The sequence below is a fragment of the Aquarana catesbeiana genome, linkage group LG05, assembly GCF_042186555.1.
Source record: "Aquarana catesbeiana isolate 2022-GZ linkage group LG05, ASM4218655v1, whole genome shotgun sequence".
Classification (NCBI taxonomy): Eukaryota; Metazoa; Chordata; class Amphibia; order Anura; family Ranidae; genus Aquarana; species Aquarana catesbeiana.
In genome coordinates, this window is record NC_133328.1 from 159,357,473 (window position 1) to 159,379,002 (window position 21,530).

Below are 21,530 nucleotides of genomic sequence, written 5' to 3' on the forward strand. Positions count from 1 at the left end.
GTGTCACAACCCAGTGTGTGCTGCCATGAAGATGCGTCAGGAAAGGAAAATTACGGAAAGGTGAGTATACAATTTTCCGTTTTAATGGATATACAGTAATTGTTTTATATAGTATACTGTATACCCAAATGTTATGGGAATTGTTAGAGAATAAAAATCACATGCATATGTTGACCTGGATGGACCTATGTCGTGTTGTTTTGTTTTGTTTTTTTTCCCCAACTTTATAAACTTTGTAAGATCGTTAACAGCTGTGCATTGCTGTGTGCTAAATTACAAGTGTATTATATGCTACACTGCCAAGGTGTGTTCAGGTAAAAGAAATGGCAAGACACTGCACTATTTTGTGCATTACCATGCATTGCTGCAATGCAAAGATCTGAATGCATCCTAATGCCCCGTACACACGAGCGGATTTTCCGTTGGAAAAAACTTGGATGGTTTTTCCGATGGCATTCCGCTCAAGTTTGCCTTGCATACACACGGTCACACAAAAGTCTTCTGAACTTTCGACCATGATGAAGGCGGTGACGTACAACACTACGATGAGCCAAGAAAATGAAGTTCAATGCTTCCGAGCATGCGTCGAATTGTTGTCGAGGATGCGTAGTAATTTTGCACGTCGGAATTTGTGCAGACGATCGCATTTTCGGCTAGGCACTTTTTCCGACTGAAAAATTGAGAACCTGCTCCCAATCTTTTGCTGGCTGGAATTCTGCCAGCAAAAGACCGATGGAGCATACACACGGTCGCATTTTCCGACCAAAAGCTCTCATCGGTCTTTTGCTGGGCGAATTTCCGATCGTGTGTATGCGACATTACAGTTTGTATCTAGAATGGCTACCTAACCACCATATAACCTTGGGCAGTTTTGTAGCTCTGTGATAAAGAAGCATGCTAGAAAAATGTTTAGTCACTTCATCTGTGACAGAAGGAGAAATTAGGAGAAAAGAGGAGATAAAAAAAAAAACTTTGCCTGTCCTGGCAGAAGGCTGCAGCAAAAAAATGATGTCCCTCCACATAAGTTTCTATCTACTTTTGTGTTCACCAAATGCCTTTACAAACCCATATAAATATATATAATATGTAAAAAAATCAGTGACCCTAGTGACCCTATTAACTACAGAAGGGGGGGGGAACGAGACTAGTTACTCTGCCCAAAGGGAGCAGCAGTGACAGGTCTTTATTACCGGAAACTTCTGCACAGAGGCAAAGTTTCTACACTGGATTAGTGCACAGATCTGGAAGAAATACGTAAAGCACACCAATATTCACGTAAGAATACACATGCCACTTAAGCCGGCCATAGACTGTTTGAATCTCGGCCAGTTCAGCAGGAACTGACCGAGATTCGAATCATGTATGGGCAGCCTGAATGTATCCAAGTTGATTGATCAACTTGGGTACCACCAGCCTGTCGGATTTTAAATGCGATTATTGCTAGCAGCTGTTATAGCCGCAAGTAATAACCACTGTGTTTTCCCGGCAGGACCACAATGGCTCCGCAGAGAGATTCCCCCATCAACAGTGACTGTGTTGATCAGGAAAACCGCTCAGTTCGAGGCTGGCCTTATTTGCTTTTCATGGATTTCAGCTTTAGACCCCTTTCACACTGGAGGCGTTTTTCAGGCGCTACAGCACTAAAAATAGCGCCTGAAAAAAGCCTCAGCTGCAAACCCAGTGTGAAAGCTCGAGTGCTTTCACACTGGGCCGCTGCGCTGGCAGGGCGTCACAAAAAGTCCTGCCAGCAGCTTATTTGCAGCGGTGAATACACCACTCATGTCCATTGAAAACAATGGGGCAGCGCTGCCATATCACCTGCATTTTGCAAGCGGATTTAACCCCTTTTTGGCCCATAGTGGGGGGTTAAAACCGCCCTGCTAGCAACCGAATAGTGCCGCTAAAACGGCACTAAAAATAGCGCCACTTTACCGCTGACGCGCGGGTGGCTTGTTGTGAAAGAGGTCTTAAAAATCAATTTTGAGTCATTTAAGTATTTTCAATTTTCTAATAATTTATATATATTTTTTTTTTAGGCAGGCTCATTCACTGTGACATAGTATAACACCTAAGGAAATGGGAGGTGGGGCACTCTGGTTCCACCGAACACTGAATTTCTCACATTGTGCAATAGAAGCTGCAGCAAGTCAGAACTTGCCTCTGTTCCTGGGTGGAGGATATCCAGCATCTTCAAGGACTTTCCTCCCCACCCTTACTATCCCTGGCCCACCCAGTTATTCATTGATTTTCAGTTCTTTCAATCGTGGAGGCTCAGCATTGCATGTAGGTGTCACCTAGGGTGGTCTGCGTGCAAAAGCAGTTTGCTTTGGAACGTCCAGTCCTTTAAAATGACATTTATCTATAAAGGCATTTGATATTTGGGGAACGCCTTTTGAGACGGTTCTTGGCGTGCATCACGGCTGGGGGCTATTGAGAAGAGTACTGAGGCAGGATAATGTGGGGGGGGGGGGGGGGGGGGAATAAAATAAAAAATTATATATGTTTAAATTTTTATATATATACATGTGCAGTGTTTTAATGTTCTTTGATACAAAATATCTGGGGGGGGGAGATGCTAGGGTTTTTTAATACAGATTAGGGAGTGTGTGTGTGTGTATATAATATATCAGGGTGACAGCGCTCACTTAGGCCCATTTCACACTGTCGGACCGTTCAGGTCCACCTGTCAGTTTTGACGGCGGACCTGAACGGGCGCTCCATGCTAGTCTATGGAGCGACCCAGTCCGATCTGCTAAAATCAGACGGATGCCCCTATGTTGGCATCCATCCCTATCGGATCGGGTGAGATCTGCTGATGAAAACGGACATGCTGTCCATTTTCGGCCAATCTCTCCATAGTAACTAGCAGCGCTCAACAAACCCCTCCCCGCTCAGTGAGCAGAGAGGGACCTGTCATCCGCCGGCTCAGCAGAGATCAACGGAGAGATCTCCCACTAAGCTGGCGGACTCCAAGGCAGTGGATCCGCCTTACTGTATCTCATTTTATGGAGGCACATGAGTGTTGTCATTCTAGAATGGGACAACAGAACTCCTTCCCCCTCTCCTGTTCTCAAAAACATCAGGGCGAGTGTTTTGCATTTCACAAAGAGCTGGGAACAATAGAAGATGCTAACAATCAGCAGAGGCACAGAGCACAGGAAGTCATCTGGACACAAGATTCTGTCAGGATTAGTAGGTGTTCTTTTAATTTTTTTTTTTTTTTTTTTTCCTCTTTAAGCACTTGCCGACCAGCTGCTACAGTTGTACTGCCGCAGAATGGCACAGCTGGGTGAAACAACGTCATGTAACGTTGCTTCGCCCTGTGGCCTCTAGGTGCATGCGTGCCCCCTGCTCACCCACAGAGCCGATGCGAGTGCCCGGCGGTCGCGATCACTGCCAGGCTCCCGCGATCGCCCGGGCCACACAGAGAACCCTGGGATCTGTGTGTGTAAACACAGTTCTCGGCTCTCTGAGGGGAGAAGTGACAGATCGTCTGTTCATACAAAGTATGAACAGCGATCTGTCTATTCCCCTACATATTCCCCTCCCCCCCTTCAGTTAGAAAACACACTAGGGAACACAATCCCTTGATTGCCCCCTAGTGTTAACCCCTTCCCTGCCAGTGACATTTTTACAGTAATCAATGCATTTTTATAGCACTCATTGCTGTAAAAATGCAAATGGTCCCAAAAATGTGTCAAAATTGTCCACCGTGTCTGCCATAATGTCAGTCCCGATAAAAATCGCAGATCGCTGCCATTACTAGTAAAAAAAAAAAAATTGGTCGACACTCAGGATGGCATCTAAAAATGTATCCAAGTGAAGCAGAATACATATTGTCCTAAATTGATGAAGAAATTAGAATTTTTTTTTTTTCTTTTTCGGGTGCAGGTGCACTGAGCGTGCTGTTTCTAACGGCGATCATGCCGTTAGTGGTGGCACCAGCGCCCATGCGTGGGAGTGACGTCATCGCGGCTCCGGCCAGTCACAGCGCCGGAGCCGCAATACCCGGAAGTCACTCTGGGATAGATGGTGGCATCAGAGGAGGCGAACGAGGGCCGATGCCGGGGCTTCGATCTCAGGTAAGTAATTCAGGCTTTACTTCCTCTTTAAAATAAAGTAGTGCTGTGTCACAAAAAATGGCCTGGTCATTAAGGCCGTAAAACGTTCTGGGGCTTAAGTGGTTAAGGCCTGATGGCTGAGGTGCATTGGCTGTTTTACAGTGATTGTACATGCGATTTAAAAAAAAGGATAGTTATTTTTGGATGCTATCCCGAGTGCCAATCATCCTTCCCGTGATCCATGTGTGTTAGAGGTGTCAGCAGCCTCAGACTCTGAGCACTGGGGGGGGACTGTTATAAGCCAAAAAGTAGAGCAAGAACCTTTTTCTAAATCGGAACGACTTGTCGCACAGATTAGAACGGTTCCATTGCCGTTAGTGGGGCGTGACTTGTCATGTGACTTTGAACTCTCAAGTTGCGGCAGTGTGAACTGGGGTTCAAGGTGGAAGTGCCTATACACCTGTTTCCAATCATAGAAGTGGGTCAGTAGAAATTTATAGGAGGAATGTATGTGAGTTAGGCCCCTTTCACTCACATGGCCGATCAGGTGACCCCATTTTCCATCCGTCTAGTGCGGACCGTTTTCATCCTATCTCCCCATAGAGGAGAGTGGGGCTCTGACAGGTCTGTTTCCGCACAGTTAGCGGAGACGGACCTGTCATCAGCCTGCTCAGTGGATTGATCGATCTGCTGAGCAAAACTGAGTCCGCTGGGCGGACTGCCCGTGTGAAAGGACCCAAGGTCTCATCTAAATGGTAAAAGTCAAGGTTTGAATGTAAATTGAGCTGATAACCTCCCTGCATTTATCATACGTTTTCTCAAGTGGTTTCATTGTAGGAAAATTCTGCATATAAATGTTCAATATATGATAAGTTTAAATCTGCCCATAACATTTATTTTTTACACCGCGCCTGTGCTTTTAAAGATGCCGCAACAAAGCTAAATATAGACGACATTACAAGTACGACTATAGTATGATTCTTCCTTGCTGAGAAAATGATGCTAATAGTTTTATATGAGCCAGAGCCATTAAATATCTAGTCATAAAGAAAAGCAGCTATTTCCTCACTATTTAAAATCTCAGAAGAATGCCCCTTTGCTGCAGGTTTCTATTTGCCAGTGATTCATTGTTTTTTCCACATAAGTGCAGCTAGCTGTAATAGAGGTGAAGTAGCGAGCAGTGTTTAATCTCTGAATTGTGTAACCACCTCTACAAGAACTTGGGTAATGAAGTGCAGACAATCACAATTCAGACTACTTTTTTTTTTTTCCCCCTACTTTTAATTGCTGAACAAAATGAAAGCACTTGGCTAGGCAGTGAATGCGGGGGATAACAGTTTGATTATACAATTATCGTTTTCAATGTCAGATTATTTTCCATGCTGGTTGCCACTCAGCAGGGTGGATGCTAGATTGCCTGCTGCTGTGTAAGTGTTACATTATGAGCAATAGTCTGCCAAGACACCACCTGGGAACAACTGGCTGCTCATGCTTTGTTTGGAAAGGACAACACCACATCTGATGAGCTCGATTTAACATGTTTGTTGCCGGGCTGACAGCGTGCATGCTGGGTCCCCTGGCTGCTTCATCTTCACAGGCAGACATTGACATTAGCGTGTTGGTATACAAAAGGAATGCCAAGCACGTGCATGCATTTAAGTGATGGTCATATAAGGGCAGTGGACCTAAAGTGAAAGGACAGTCTTGCTAAAAAAAAAGCCATCTGCTACATGTGAAGTGTGTTCATTGCGTGCCTTATGTCCTTTCTCAGATGGTCTAGATCAGGAGTCTCCAAACTTTCTAAACAAGGGGCCAGTTTACTGTCCTTCAGACTTTAACCACTTGACCACTGGGCACCTAAACCCACTTAACCAGACCAATTTTCAGCTTTCAGTGCTCTCACAATTTGAATGACAATTACTCAGTCATGCAACACTGTACCCATATGAAATTTTCGTCCTTTTTTTCACACAAATAGAGATTTCTTTTGGTGGTATTTAATCACCTCCTGGGTTTTTTATTTTTTGTGCTATAAATGAAAAAGACAGAAAATTTTGTAAAAAAAAAAATTAAAAAAAATGCATTTTTCTTCATTGCTATTAAAGATTTTTGCAAATAAGTAATTTTCCTTCATAAATTTGGCCAAAAATGTATACTGCTACATATCATTGGTAACAATAACCCAAATTAGTGGATATTATTTAGTCTGTATGAAAGTTATAGGGTCTACAAGCTATGGTGCCAATCACTGAAAATGTATCAATTTGATCACACCTGATGTACTGACAGCCTATCTCATTTCTTGAGACCCTAACAAGCCAGTAAAGTACAAATACCCCCCAAATGACCCCTTTTTGGAAAGTAGACATTCCAAGGTGGTTAGTAAGAGGTATAGTTCGTTTTTTGAAGGTGTCATTTTTTCCCACAATTCTTTGCAAAATGAAGATTTTTTTTTTATTTTAAATTTTTTCATACCAAATTGTCATTATAACAGGTTATTTCTCTCACACGGCATGTATATTCCACAAATGAAACCCCAGAATATATTCTGTTGCTCCTCCTGAGTATGGCGATAACACATGTGTGAGACTTTTACACAGCCTGGCCACATACAGAGGCCCAACATTGAAGTAGCCCCTTCATAGACGTTGCCAGCAGTGCCAAAATATTGGTCCTGGTAGTAAGCAGGAACATGGTCCAAGTAGCAGGCCAGAAAAGAATGGGGACAGGGGTAAAGGCTTCTCCCACCCAAATCTCTTTGAAGCCTCCGAGTCTCCAGACCCTAATCCGGTAATGAGAAAACTAAAAAATTAGTTTTCTTCATCCAGAAAAACAATTCTGGAGCCCTTCACATATGTGAGACCCCTGTGTTCCCACTAGCATAGCAGGGTAAAAGATCAATCTAAGAGGCAAGCAAAAAACGTGGTCAAAAAGTCCAGGGTCTGTTCCAGAGCAGGCAGAGGTAGGTACAGTTTAGCGTTAGGCAGAAGTGTGGTCGTATAACAGGCCAGGGTCAGTTCCGGAGAAGGCAGAAGTATGTTTGGCGTTGGGCAGAAGCTTGGTCGTATAACAGGCCAGAGACGGTTCCGGAGAAGGCAGAGGTATGTACAGTTCAGTGCAGTGGCATAAGGGATGTGGTAGAAAATGACAGGAAATTAGAATTACGTTTACCATACTTCCCTAATAATGTAGAGAAGTATGGTAACGATGGAAACGTTCACCTATAGAGAGGCCTGGTTGGGAAGGACAATCGGGACAATAATACGTGGTGTCTCTTCTAATTCCTCCTCTGGAGCACACCCGGCATTTCTTCTGATGTCTGTGGGCTGTTTCATGGGGGGGGGGGGTGCATTTTGTCAGGAAAGTAGCGTTCGTGAAGTCTGCTCACGGAATCCGAGTGAATCGTTTCTGGTGGGCTTTCAGGGTACAAAAGGGCAGAAATAACTTCTTCTTGGTAGTGCAGATAGGATACGGGGGTTCTCTGTAGATTTTTGGTATATAACATAAGTGTTATACATGGCCAAACTGAAAAAATGGACACTTTTTTTATACCGGTGGCGGGATTTTCTTTTGGGAAGGTAGGGTTCAATCATCTGATCGTTGAAGTCCACTCCCCCCATAAACAAATTTATAGTCATAAACACAAGCTGGTTTCTGGATTGGGCCGTTTCTTCTGGAGACTTCCACGTAGGTGTCATTATGGATTGTCGTGACCATGTGGACGTTTCATCTGTCCCTCCACTTGACCGCCAATAGCTCCTGGTTCCGCAAAGATGCCGTCTCCCCTCATCGTAGCCTTTCTTTGATGAGTTTTTGTGGGAAGCCCTTTCTCTTGGCTCTTACTGTACCACATGCTGGGGTGTCTCTCCGGTGAAGATTGCGGAAGAGGGGCAAGCTAGTATAAAAGTTATCCACATAAAGATGGTATCCCTTTCCAAGGAGTGGATAGACAAGCTCCCAGACCACTCTTCCGCTGGCTCCGATGTACTCTGGGCATTCAGGGGGATGCAGTTGGGAGTCCTTCCCTTCGTACACCAGGAAGGTGTAGATGTACCCCGTGGTGAAAGGGGGATATTTGCTGCTCCGGAATTAGGGGAAAGCCACAGGGGGTTTTGAAGGGCATAGGGAAGGCTGGCATGACCCCTGTCCCTACTGGTGCCTGGCCTTTGTTGTAGTGGCTCTGCTCTCAAGGTGGACGGCTCTGCAATGTTTGTAGTAGGCTGCTGCTCCACGCCAGAACACCTTTTCAGGGGCGCACATTCCTCTTCCGATTCTGTATCGGACCCGCTGCTTGTAGCGGGTTCATAGGCCGAATCGGAGTGAGACTCTGAGAGCTCCCCGCTACTCTCATCGGTCATGCTTAGAAGCTGGTAGGCCTCCTTGCTAGTAAAATATTTTTTTGCTGTACTGGTGGCTGGTGAAGCGGCCCTGGTGGGCACTAGTGTGGCTCTGGTGGCACTGATTAGCACACAGGCGGCACTGGTGGGCACAGGCGGCACTGATGTGACACTGCAGTGGCGCAGATGAGCACTGATGGGCACAGGCGACACTAATGGGCGCAGGTGTGTACTGTAGTGGCACTGGTGGGCACACAGGCGCCACTTGTGTGGCTCTGGTGGCACTGGTGGGTACATGTGGCACTGATGTGACACTGCAGGGGCGCAGATGAGCTCTGGTGGCTCTGGTGTGCACTGTAGTGGCTCTGGTGGCACAGAGGTGGCACTGTTGTGGCATTGCTAAATAAAATAAAACTCAGTTTGGCACACGATTCCTCTCCTCTCCTCTCACGCTGCATCGGTGTGAGGAGAGTGATGGACTTGTGATGACCCTGCTTGACTGTCTTTGTTGACATTTGTGATCGCTCCGTTATTGGACGGAGCGATCACGTGGTAAAGGGCCGCTGTCATTGGCCCTTTACCGCGATCCGTGTTGCGCCGGGTCCCGTGAACCCGGCGAGCATGGATGTTCCTGTGTGCATGCCCCGGGGGGCGCGTGGGTACGATTCTCTGGGAGGACATCACTGTAAGCCCTCCCAGAGTTAACAAACCGCCCTGTAGCAGTCATTCGGCTATGGGCCGGTTACTAAGTGGTTAAAGGGGCCGGACTGTGGTCAGTGGAAGTAAACAATACCACAACTTTAGCGGAATGAATAATGTCCCCTTATTGGTGTCAGTGGAAGAAATAGTGTCCCATCATTGGTGTCAGTAAAAGGAATAGTGCCCCATCGTTGATGTAAGTGGGAGGATTAGTGCCCCATTGTTGGTGTTGATGGAAGGACTAGTGCTCCATCGTTGGTGTCAGTGGCAAGAATAGTGCCCCATCGTTGGTGTCAGTGGGAGGACTAAGAGGGGGTGTGGCCAAACCTCAGCTCCTTGTCTGAATGGACACACGGAGCTGCTGCTCGGGTGCCCCCATAGCAAGCTGTTTGCTATGGGGGCATTCAATAGGAAGAGGCACTCGAGAAGAGAAGGATCCGGGCTGCTCTGTGCAAATCCACTGCACAGAGTAGGTAAGTATAACATGTTTGTTATTTTATAGAACACAAAAACAAGACTTTACAATAATTTTAAGCTCTGTGCAGACTTTTAGGGAATGCTTTGAGCCCATTTCTAAAATGGGATATCAGATTTGGGGGCAGGGGATAGGTTTGCAGGCCTACCTATAAAATATTTAGATGTATTACCTTATTTTGGCTTTGCTGAGTGAGGATGACTTTTGAAGCCATTTGTCAGAAGTGAGATCTGAAAGTTGCTGCTAAAAGAGGGTACAAGCCGAGTTCTCTTCATTTGTAATACAGGACTTTTAAATAAATAGTTAAACACATATAATATATCAGTTGAGAAACGTGTTCGATTATACAAAATTAAATAGACCCTAAACCATTACAATTTTCCTTTTAAGGGATAACCTATATTTCATGGTAAAATTAGAAATGGCATTTAGGTACCTTGGGCAGCAAGTGGTTAATGACCCAGAATAAGTATGTAAGTAAATATATCAAACAAAGAGGTACACTAGAATGGGACTTTTGATGCACAACATTTATCTAAAAACAGTTTGTTTAATGTTTTCCTTATTGTTCCACAACATTTCATAAGACTATCCAAATATAGTACAAATATTTAAACCCTTATTGTGATAAAGCAATACATGGTGTCATAAATGACTGATTGAGCATATGTTCAGAGGTGTCACTCTAATAAAAGTAAACTGGGATGATGAATTTTTAACAAAATTTGTTTTTGTTTAGATTATTTTGTTCAATAAGCATATTGACGGCTCCTGAAGAAGTGGATAATGTCCATGAAATGCCTCGGGCCACAAGGAATCGGTTATTTATGACCCAATATATTGCTTTATCACAATGATGTTTGAATATTCATACTGTTTAGATATATGGAAATATGGAAAACTGTTTTTTTTTTTTTTATCTCAAAAATACCAGTCTAGTTCGCTTTTTTTTTTTATATATTATTATGGGGATGTGGCACTATCTGTTTAAAATCTTGTATTATTTTGTAAGTAGTTCCTTTATTCTGATTTTATTTCAGAAAGCATTGGATCACTTATTTCTCTTGTGACAAATCTCCTTTAAAAATACATTGGGTGGACCATTTGACTTTAGGCACTTTGCCAGTGTTTCCTGCATAACCATATCTGATTGATTTTTATAATTCTGTGATCAATTTTACTTGTTGTCTGGAGTTGCTCATTTAAATTAAAACAAGTGAAGAGCATACATATGAGCTGTTACAAAAATCTTTCTAATTTTGTATAACCAATATTCAGATTCTCTCCCACCTGCCCAGCTGTACAAACAGTGGTAGATGTGTGATCCTGCTGTTCGGTTTTGGGCTCCTTTCCCACCTTAAAGCAGATTACTGGACTGTGAATCAACATTATTGCACCAAAGGTCTTCTCCTTAATTGCCTAAATATATCCTTTCCAATTCCTAGTGCCTGAGACCTTGTAGGATGACAGCACTCTGCAGTGGAGCAAAGCCTGTCAGGTAGCCTCCCATGTGTGAACTGTCAAATCCTCCATTTAGTGTGCTGTAATGAACAGTTGCTTGTCTCTACTGTGAGATTTGTTTCTGAACAGTCTGTTTATCAGGAGATCTGTTATAAATAATACTGAAGAGATGCTGTAATTCGTATGTGGGAGTTAACATACACCAAGAGTGGTTTAACTGGCCCTTGTCTATAAATTGAGTTGCTTCTATGCCTGAATAGTTATTTGTAGGTTTTGTGGACTATTAATGGTTACTAATATACAGGCTTTATATAGCGCCAACAGTTTGCTCAGCACTTTATGTTAGGGCAAACAGTACAGTTACAATACAATGCAATACAGGAGGAATCGGATGACCCAGCTCGTTAGAGCTGTTCTAATTATTTCTTCTTTTCCAACCGATTATGCCCTGTGAAGTCATTTGTATTGCCCTTGGTGTTCAGAGATAATAGCAACATGATCTGCGGAGAATCGGAACTAGTTGTTCTCTCTTCATACTCCAGGTTACACTTAGTGGTCGTGCCATGCAGGTTCTCTTAAAGGAGAAGTAAGGCCAAAGCTCTTCTTTTTTATTTTTATTTAGAACAGGTACTTATATTGCGCCGTCAATTTACACATCGCTTTACATTTATGATACATTCATATCCCTGCCCTCGAAGAGCTTACAGTCGAAGATCCCTAATTATTCAAACATACACATGCTGGGGCCAATTTAGACAGGAGCCAATTAACCTACCAGCATGAATTTGGCGTGTGGGAGAAAGCCAGAGTACCCAGAGGAAACCCACACAGGCACAGGGAGAGCATGCAAACTTCATGCAGGTGGTGCCGTGGTTGGGATTCGAACGGATGACAATGGTGCTGCCAGTTAGAAGTGCTAACCACTTAGCCACTGTGCTCTTTTGACACTACTTTAGTTCTGTATTCCTGTGACCCATTTTCAGCCAAACAGCGAGCTAAAGTCCACTGTCGGCTGACATCACGCAGTGTCTGAATCCACCCAGATGCTTGCACCAGCAGTTCCTGCCCCCCTCCACAGCCCGACACTCCAGTAAGCACTGGAGGGGCAGAACAGGGAGCTGGTGACGGTCACCGGCTCTCTGCTCACTGAAGACCAATAACTGAGCAGTCTTTGATCACTCAGTTCTGGGTCTTAGGGGTGGGGAAGGGGAGACCTAGGTGAGTATGAATGTTTGTTTTTTTTCTAATCCCGAGCTTCTCTTTTAATCTTAGTCTGATTTCTGGTGTGCAGATGCTGGTACTAGTTGTACTAAAAAAAAAAAAAAATTGACTTTTAAATACTCAGTGATGTATTTTATATATACCAACATGTCCACTTTAATTTGGTGTAAATGCCCAACAAATAAAGACTGATGTGAAATGCTTACTGCTTTTAAATGCAGCCTCAATTTCTGATATTTATTTGACATTCATACTGTGGTTTTAATTATCTTTAGCTGTATTGTCAACTATAAGGTTGGGGAGACTACACATGACAACATATAGCGGAAATGTAATATTTATGTGACACATTAATAGCTTAGATTAGGCTGCGTAATGGCAGTCTCTTTAGACCCCCAGCACTGCCTAAACCTTTAGGCTACTTTCACACTGAGGTGCTACAGCGCTAAAAATGGTGCCTGCATAGCACCTGTAAAGAGGCTCTCCAATGTGAAAGCCCAAGTGCTTTCACACTGGAGCGGTGCACTTGTAGGACGGTAAAAAAAGTCCTGCAAGCAGCATCTTTGCAGCGGTGTACACACCTCTCCTAAAGCGCCCCTGCCCATTGAAATCAATGGGACAGTGCCGGGAAAGTGCCGGGAAAGCACCGCTGCGCTTTGTGGGCGATTTTAACCCTTTTTCGGCTGCTAGCGGGGGTTAAAAGCGCCTCACTAGCGGGCGAATAGTGCCGCTTTACCGCCGACACCCGCCCCAGTGTGACAGTAGCCTTATTGTAACTTACAAGTGTAGAAGAGGTGAGCTCTGCTATCATGGCTTGGATCAAAGTTTTTCTTATATCTAAAGGATTACACTTAAAATAAATCACGTTGGCTCACTTTATACAAATGTGTATATCATTTAAAAAGGAAAAAAGTATTTTGGCAGGGGACATTCCCTTTTAACAGCTGGCTCAGTGTTGGTCTTATAACGAAGCACACAGCGATTCCAGTTTGTAGAAAGATATTTTACTGTGGAAAAAATTGATTTTTTTTTTTTTTTTTTTTTTTTCTTCTGTAACCACAAACTGCATTATTAGAGAAGCAGACTGTTCTTTAGGCCTTTTGAAATATGTAATTTGTGCTGCTTCTCAAAATTTTCAGGCTGAATTAGAGCTGGGTGGTATTCTCATCGATCAAATAAAACCCAAGCTTTGACCTAAAAAGACATTGACATGTATTATTTATAATTAGTAGACTTTCAGATGCTGCTTCCTTGTTGGCACCGTTTCTGCTGGCACAGTTCTTTGGCAACCCTGCAGCTAATTCTTTCTGTGTCCTTCCAGGCTGGTAAAGTGAAGAAGCCCGTGTCCGAGCAGGAGAAGACTGAGGAAGGTCTGGGGCCCAATATTAAGAGTATAGTCACCATGCTCATGCTGATGCTCTTGATGATGTTTGCTGTACACTGTACATGGGTAACTAGCAATGCCTACTCCAGCCCCAGTGTCGTACTTGCATCATACAATCATGACGGGTAAGAAATAGCGCTCATTGTGCTTATGTGGTTGTGGTAGAAAACAACGCATGCATGAAGTCTTTCAAAACTGTTGATGTTATAGGATAGTTGTGCAAAGGTTTATCAAAATTATATTTTTGATAATTTAATATACTAAAATCATTATTTGCGCACACAAACCCATCCCCTTAGAAAACCAATAAAAAAATATTTGTACACTTTCATTTGTGCCTTTTTTGCGAAACTGAAAATCAAAACATGCGCAAAACTATAAGCGACTTTTGCAAAAAATCTGAAGGTTTGCTTCACACCTATGCATTGCATTTTGGTAACGCCCAATCCACAATGCCGTGTGTATTGCGATAAAATGATGCTGCCATACATTATATTGCAGAACAGCGTATTACTCTGCATGGCAACACATCCCAGTGTGCTACTGTGCATGTAGTTCATTGAATGTAAAAAAAAAAAAAGCCTTGTGATGCATTGCCACATTTACATTTGTATAGGTGTTATTTGTGTGTGGGGGTAGTAGGGGTGTTTTTGGGTCTTATTCACTTGGCTGTAATGGGTCTTGCTGTGCCAAGGAGGAGCATATTTCTGCATGTGGTAGTCGTAGATATTTGCGTACTGCTGCAGGCAACAACCTGTACAAATCATTGACAGGCGCTGCAGCTATATGTATGTAGCCACACGTCTGAGTGGTTACATGCATACAGGGCGAAATGAGCAACCATTAATGCAGACATTGTGCATCAGGGACCACTTATCAGTCCCTGTTTTCAGCAGAAACCTGCTGCTTCTTGACGCTGACCAGCCTGTTGAATAAGGTGTTACTTTCTGGTTTTAAATTTTTTTTTTTTTAATTTCCAATAGTAGTGGGGCTTTTGTTAAATATCAGGGGTGTAAACTGACCCCTGAGATTTTCCTTTTCTGATAGAGAAATAGAGATTAGGGTTGGTTCACGCCATAAAAGTGCGTCCAAGCAAACACCCAAAAAGTACTGCAGGCATGATTTAAAAATCATGCCGCACTAGGGGTGCAACGGATCGTTGCCGATCCGTGATCCGTACGGATCACCCTCCGCGGATCGGCACACCCGCGATCCGCGGAGCACTTTTCGGGCCTCAGCCATAGGAAAGGCCCCGGCTTCGGCCTAGCTCCGGAGCGGCGGCCATCTTGGTACACCCAGAAGTGGCCGCTGTCTCGACAGGAAGTGACATTTCGTCGCCGCCATCTTGCTACACCCCACACTCCTGCACACTACAATAATGATAGAGTGAGAAGGGGGCAAGCGGACATCTTGTTACACCCACCGGAGTTTTAAATTTAAAAGCCATTTTCAACACAAAACTGAGCTTATATGCACAAATACTGTATTTATGCATATAAGCTCGGTTTTGTGTTGAAAATGGCTTTTAAATCTAAAACTCCGGTGGGTGTAACAAGATTTGTGTGTTGTTTTTTTTTTTGTTTTTTTTTTTTTTTGTTTTTTTTTATGCTGATCCGAGGATCGATCCGATCCGTGACTCTGATCCGAGGATCGATCCGATCCGTGAGATTTTTGATCCGTTGCACCCCTATGCCGCACCAAACCACATGGTACCCATGTTTGCTAGTTGCTTGGGGGGTACTATTAAGAATTAATAGCACTTTGCGCATGTTGGTGGAAGTCAGCGCATTTCCGTGTGGTGTAGGAAAACCATGCAAAGCTTAAGCACAACTTTTACTTGTTCCATGTTTTCATCAGTTTTGTAAATTTTGTTTTCCATGTTGCTTTCTATATAACAGGCTGTACAGTCGGCACCCTTGCTGAGTTGTGACCACTGAGATAAAGCATTCAGCCACTTAGAGTTTGCATTGTTTTTGGTCAGTCTGAACAAATTTTAAAAAGTTATTAAACAAGAGCTGACAAGAGAAATGGAGAAAATAAACCAAGTGTGAGCTTTCTTTAAAGTGGTTCTAAAGCTTACACGTTTTTTACCTTTAAACATTTACCTGTGCACGTCTGCAGCTCTTCTCTCCCCTCACTTCCATGTCTCACTAGCTTTGCTATGGGGCACCGAGAGCCATTGGCAGCGAGTGCGGGTCAATCAAAGCCAGTGACCGGGGGGGGGGGGGGGGGGGGTCCACGGTCTGTGTCAGTGGATGGAGCAGCGGGACTCAGGAGCGGACATTCCCGTGAGGGCACTGGACAGAGGAGGAGCCAGGAGATGTTTTTGTTTTTTTTTTGTTTTTTTCCTTTACAATCACTTTAAGATTGGTAGTTGCCATGATTGTGTAAAATGCTAAAGTATGTAAAAACTCATTGCTACACACTGATAGAACTAATTACCTGATAACATACATATGTATGGCCAAACGTAAAAGAACTATAGAATTATTTTATACTGGTTATATTGCCACCTAATTTTATATCATGTGACATGGCCTGTATTATTCAAATGCCAAAACATCTGAACACTGAACATTTGCATATATTTTTTTTTTTTTCTTAGTGGCATTTGCCTTATGCAGCCCCCGTCATCTAATAGAAAGGAATCATTTATGTGTATTGTATATTCACATATCCTGAACTGTTTCTTTTAAAGTGATTCTATAGGCTGAATGATTTTTATCTTAATGCATTCTTTACATTAAAGTGGTTTTAAACCCCATTTACGAAATTTGACCTGGGCGCATATATCTGTAGTGTTTACTTCTCTCTCTCCAAAGCTCTGAGTGCTGTCTTTCTGCTGCTCCATTCCTCTGTTATCCGCATGATAACTTCTTACAAGTTCAGACACAGGAGATAAAAGCAGCTGGAAATTTTTGTCTGGAAGGGAACTTAGAGATGGATAAGCAGAGAGCTTGTCTATTCCTCTGCATTTGTGAAGGGAGGTGTGTCCCTTTCCTCCAATCATCTCACACACCGTGTTATGGCCAGACTCCACACCCACTGCTGAATGAGGAAGAGAGATTTGTAACACCATGTGCACTTTCTAAAGAATGTAAAAAGGGATAGACTGCAGATATACATGTAAAACTTATGTAGGGAGATTTGTTTCATCATTGTGTATCTTCTGAGGCTGTTCCCTTCACTGGGTATAGGAGAGGGCTTACAACCACTTTGAGGTAAAAAAAAAAACAAAAACCTGAGTGCAGCTCCCCTGTCCTCTCCTGCTAGGTTCAGAGACAGCAGCAGGAGCCATTGGCTAATGCTGCTGTCATTCACAGCCAGTGAGGAGGGATCTAGGGACAAAGCCAAGCCCTGCCCTGTGTGCCTTTGGACAAGCGGCTTGCTATGGTGGCCACTCAGTGTGCTGGAGGAGCCAGGAGCGTCAGTGGGAGACCTCAGAAGATGAGGATTGGGGCTGCTCTGTGCAATGGTTTTGCACAGAGCAGGCAAGTATAACATGTTTTTGGTTTAAAATATATATATATATTTTTTTTTACATTTGCAATCACCTAAACGTATACTGCTTATATAATGTTACAATATAGGGTTCTATATTTTATAAATAAGAGCTCTTACTGAGAGTTTTGTCCTCCCAAGTATTCTGCTTTAAGCTTCTTACTTGTATATGGCTAAGCTTCCCATAGATACAAGACAGTGCTCATCAGACTAGTGGCTGATTGCTCTGCTGTACATAGTGTCGTATGAGTTATTTCGTAAACGTTGTTACTTTCTCTGTGGGGAAAATCATATGTTCACAAAATGCACCCCGTGCCAGAAAAAATAAGGCTACATTTCCTCTCTATAGATGGGCTTACTGTGCCCAAATGAAGACTTGGCGACCTGCAACACTTTCACAGTATTTGACACGTTATAAAATCTGGCTGCTATAGGGAATATCGCCATTCTTCCTATTTACATGCAATGACCACTTGCAATTCCTAACCTTCTGCAGAAAAAATTATTGCAATTACCTTTTGATGTTTTCTTAGCAATATTTATTTTGTATAAGCATCTCGGACCTGTGCTTTAATCGCTCAGATTCTTTTGACTGCAGCTGCACAATGTAAACACTTGTTCGTTTGGTGGGTGTGCTGATATTTTAGGAAGGATACATTATTCCATTACAGTGCTTTGACATCATCGGTCTTATTTCAGAACCAGAAACATCTTGGATGACTTCAGAGAAGCTTACTACTGGCTAAGACAGAACACAGATGAGCATGCCCGAGTCATGTCATGGTGGGATTATGGCTACCAAATAGCAGGAATGGCAAATCGGACGACGTTGGTAGATAACAATACATGGAATAACAGTCATATAGCACTGGTAAGAACTGAATAGTGTGAACCAAGATAAATAGAATGTTTACTACCTATATAAGTAATACCCAACAAATGGGAAAAAAATACCATGCCCCAATATGTGTGTTAATATACGGAAAGGGATATTAGGAGAGTGTCTGACCATAATCAAGGCTTTTTCTACAAAAAAAAATTGGATCTGCTACTCAAGGCACTTGGGGATTTTAACTTTTTCACACTTTTCATGTAAAATCACCCTTATAGGCTACTGCATACAATATAAAAAAAAAAAATACTTTTTACTCTTGGTCTTGCATAGGACCTTTCTGACCTTGAGGATCTCTCTTGCGACTTCGCCTCTTTCCCCAGTGATGGGATACCTGGATTTCCCTTCCAGATCAGACAGTAAACAACTTTGGCGTCTTAAGGAGGCATGCAGGGTCAAAATTGAGCACTTTATTTCAAACTAGACTGATTTGACCACACAAAGATCCAAGCCCTGCTATTGCCTCCACTGGATCCCCTAACTGCATTTCAAATCTGGTATTTCTTTAGGTCTTTACCACCTCCCAAACAATACAAGAGGCCACTTCCCCCTTCGATATCTGCTCTGGGTGTTCTATAAGTTGCTCATTTCCCTGCCTGATGACTATGTCCCCCCCAATTATATTTTCAAATAGGAATCCAAAGTATGCATCACATTTACCAAACCTCAGATACAGAGAGCTTTTTCATTATTTTTATAAGATGGTATCACATACCTGCCCATAAACAAATCCTGCAAGTTCCTAACTCATGCTGGTGTTGCCAGCAGGATGTGGGATCACTAATGCACATTTTTGGGACCGAACTTTACTCCGCCCATTTTGGGCTGATGTATGCAAAATAATCTGTCAGCTTACTTCGCTTGATTTGGGGGCCAACCCTACCAGCTGGACAGCCTTCACTTGCTCTTCCTCATACCCAGCTCTGATATCCCCTGCTACTTGAACTCCCCCATCTTGTAGAGCTGCACGATTCTGGCTAAAATGAGAATCACAATTTTTTTGCTTAGAAGATGGATCACGATTCTCTCGTGGCGTAACATCATTTTTCACATTAAAACAAAAAAATTGCGCTAACTTTACTGTTTCTTTTTTTAATCATTAAAGTGTGTTTTTTCCCCAAAAATTGCGTTTGAAAGACATAAAATATTGCAGCCATTGACATTTTATTCCCTGGGGTCTCTGCTAAAATATATATAATGTTTGGAAGTAATTTTCTAGCAAAAAATATTGATTTTTACCTTAAACAAGTGTCAGAAAAAGATTTGGACTTTAAGTGGTCTCTCGCGCTCTCGCTCGCCTGTTGCTCGCTCTCTCCCACCTCTTGCTCGCTCTCTCTCTCGTGTGTTCGCTCTCTACCATTATTCTTTCGGCGCTTAATATAAGAGGATGAATGCATAGGGGGCGTGGCCAGATGTGAAGGAAGCAGGACGTGTTCCCGGTGAGCTCCGCATCTCTCCTGCTATTTCATCCGTGTACCTGGAGTAAATTTCCCTGATATTCGGTACATCAGTACCGGACTATGAGGATCGCAGTCCGGTCATGACAAAAGGTGCTGCAAGGGCTGGGAAGAGTCAACGCAGGTCCTGCGCTGCACGAGGCTCTGCCACGAACCCTGATGCCGCCATCTTACATCCTCCTTGCTGTACTCATCAGGAGAGTTTTCAAACACAGAGGATGGCGTCTCTGGCCCCTGGGGCTAATATAGGGGATTTAGATGAGTCCCCGGCAGATGCTCCGGTTCCAGTGACACCACAAGATGCAATAACCAGACCTATCCTGGAAGCTATAGCAGCAAGCAAGGCGGCAGTCATGGTGAGCATAGACCATCTTACTATAGAGTGCACTTTGATTAGACATGGCCTGGACAAGATAAGGGGCAGACTTACTGTGGCTGAGGATAGAATTTCTGAAGTGGAGGATTTGTCTCACTCTCAGGGAAATCACTTAACAGAATTGTATGCCATGGTGAAGTCGCTGCAAAGCAGAGCAGACGACGCGGAAGACCGGCAGAGGAGGAATAATGTACGGGTGGTCGGCCTGCCAGAGGGGGCTGAGGGTTCTCAAACTACTTCATTTGCAGAACAGTTTTTTAAGCAATTGCTTGATCTTGGAGAGCTCCCCCCAACATATGTGGTGGAACGTGCACATCGGGTGCCCACAGGCAGGCGCCCGCCAGGGGATTACCCTAGACCATTTCTGTTATGGTTTCTGAACTATAGAGATCGCAACAGAATTCTGGCTGCTTCAAGAAAACCTCCTGAATTAAAGTTTGAGAATGCTAAGGTGATGCTGTTTCCCGACTTTTCAGCAGAGACCCAGAGGAAAAGGCGCTCTTTTAATGATGTGAGGAAACGGTTGAGAGAGAAAAATATACAGTACAGTATGCTTTATCCCAGCAAACTGAGGATTCAACATAACGGTGCGGTCAAATTCATTGATACGCCGAGTGAAGCCTGTGATTGGATGGATAGGAACCTGTGAGGATTGCGGCAGTGTGACTAAGTATTCAAGTTACATGTATACACTTGCTTGGGAAGTGAAGAACAGCTCCTGATTTAAGAACCTCTTCTTACAAGTTTTATTTTTCCTGGGATGCTGTTTTTTCATTTTTTATTTATTTTATTTTTTTTTGTTACTCATATTTGAGTTGGTGATGTCTAACTTTTGAGTCAATCCGAGTGGTGAAGAACACTGGTGTCTGTGCCTTCAACATGGAGACATTGATCATGAGAAGTGTATCCACAGGAATACCACTAGAGGGCCTTGCATCAGTGTGGTTTACAAACTTTAGATGCTCATAAGTGTGCATTCAAGTGTTTCAACTCTTTTGGGTCTTTAAGGTCTATGTTTTATCTTTTATTTTTTATTTTTTATGTGTTGTTGCTCATTAGCTTCATGCTCCTTTTAATGTTACAAGATGCGGAGTTATACGTAAGACGCAGGAAGGTAATACAATTTCTGCTGGACACTCGCACAGAAGGTTGACTTTCTAAATGTAATTTACTCTTCCCTGTGTTTTTTTCATTTTTTTTTTTTTTAGTTGGGAAGTTGATTCAGTTTGGGACTGAAAGCTACATACCAGGCTTTGTTTTTGTTTTTTCTGGTATAATGGCAGGGGGGTTTTGGTATTTAAGTATTTATACTGGGGTTGCTATTTGCTCAGTTCTCTGCTCTCGGTTAGTAATATGGGGGCTCCTAGCTTCACAGTTCATATATATGGGTTGCTGGAGGGCATGTATAGGCCCGTACGGGGCAGATGTCTTGACGAACGACTATGGCTAATCCTATTAAACTGGTTTCATGGAACATCCGTGGCCTGAATAGTAAGTTTAAGAGGGCATCGGTGTTCCAATATCTCAGACAGGTTAGGCCACATGTTATTCTCTTACAGGAGACACACTTGGATGGAAGTAAGATACTTGCCTTGCGAAGGCCATGGATTCAGCGGGCTTTTCACGCCACCTACTCCACTTATGCAAGGGGCGTGTCCATACTTAT

General features: G+C 43.3%; 1 protein-coding gene across 1 annotated transcript in view; it reads left to right on the plus strand.

Annotated features, from left to right (window-relative positions):
- Window positions 1–21,530, plus strand: part of STT3B (STT3 oligosaccharyltransferase complex catalytic subunit B) — a 255,397-nt gene that overhangs the window by 211,021 nt on the left and 22,846 nt on the right. Inside the window, exons 11-12 of the mRNA XM_073630289.1 lie at window positions 13,576–13,763; window positions 17,839–18,010. Of these exons, the coding sequence (XP_073486390.1) occupies window positions 13,576–13,763; window positions 17,839–18,010 (360 nt within the window). The remainder of the gene's footprint in view (window positions 1–13,575; window positions 13,764–17,838; window positions 18,011–21,530) is intronic.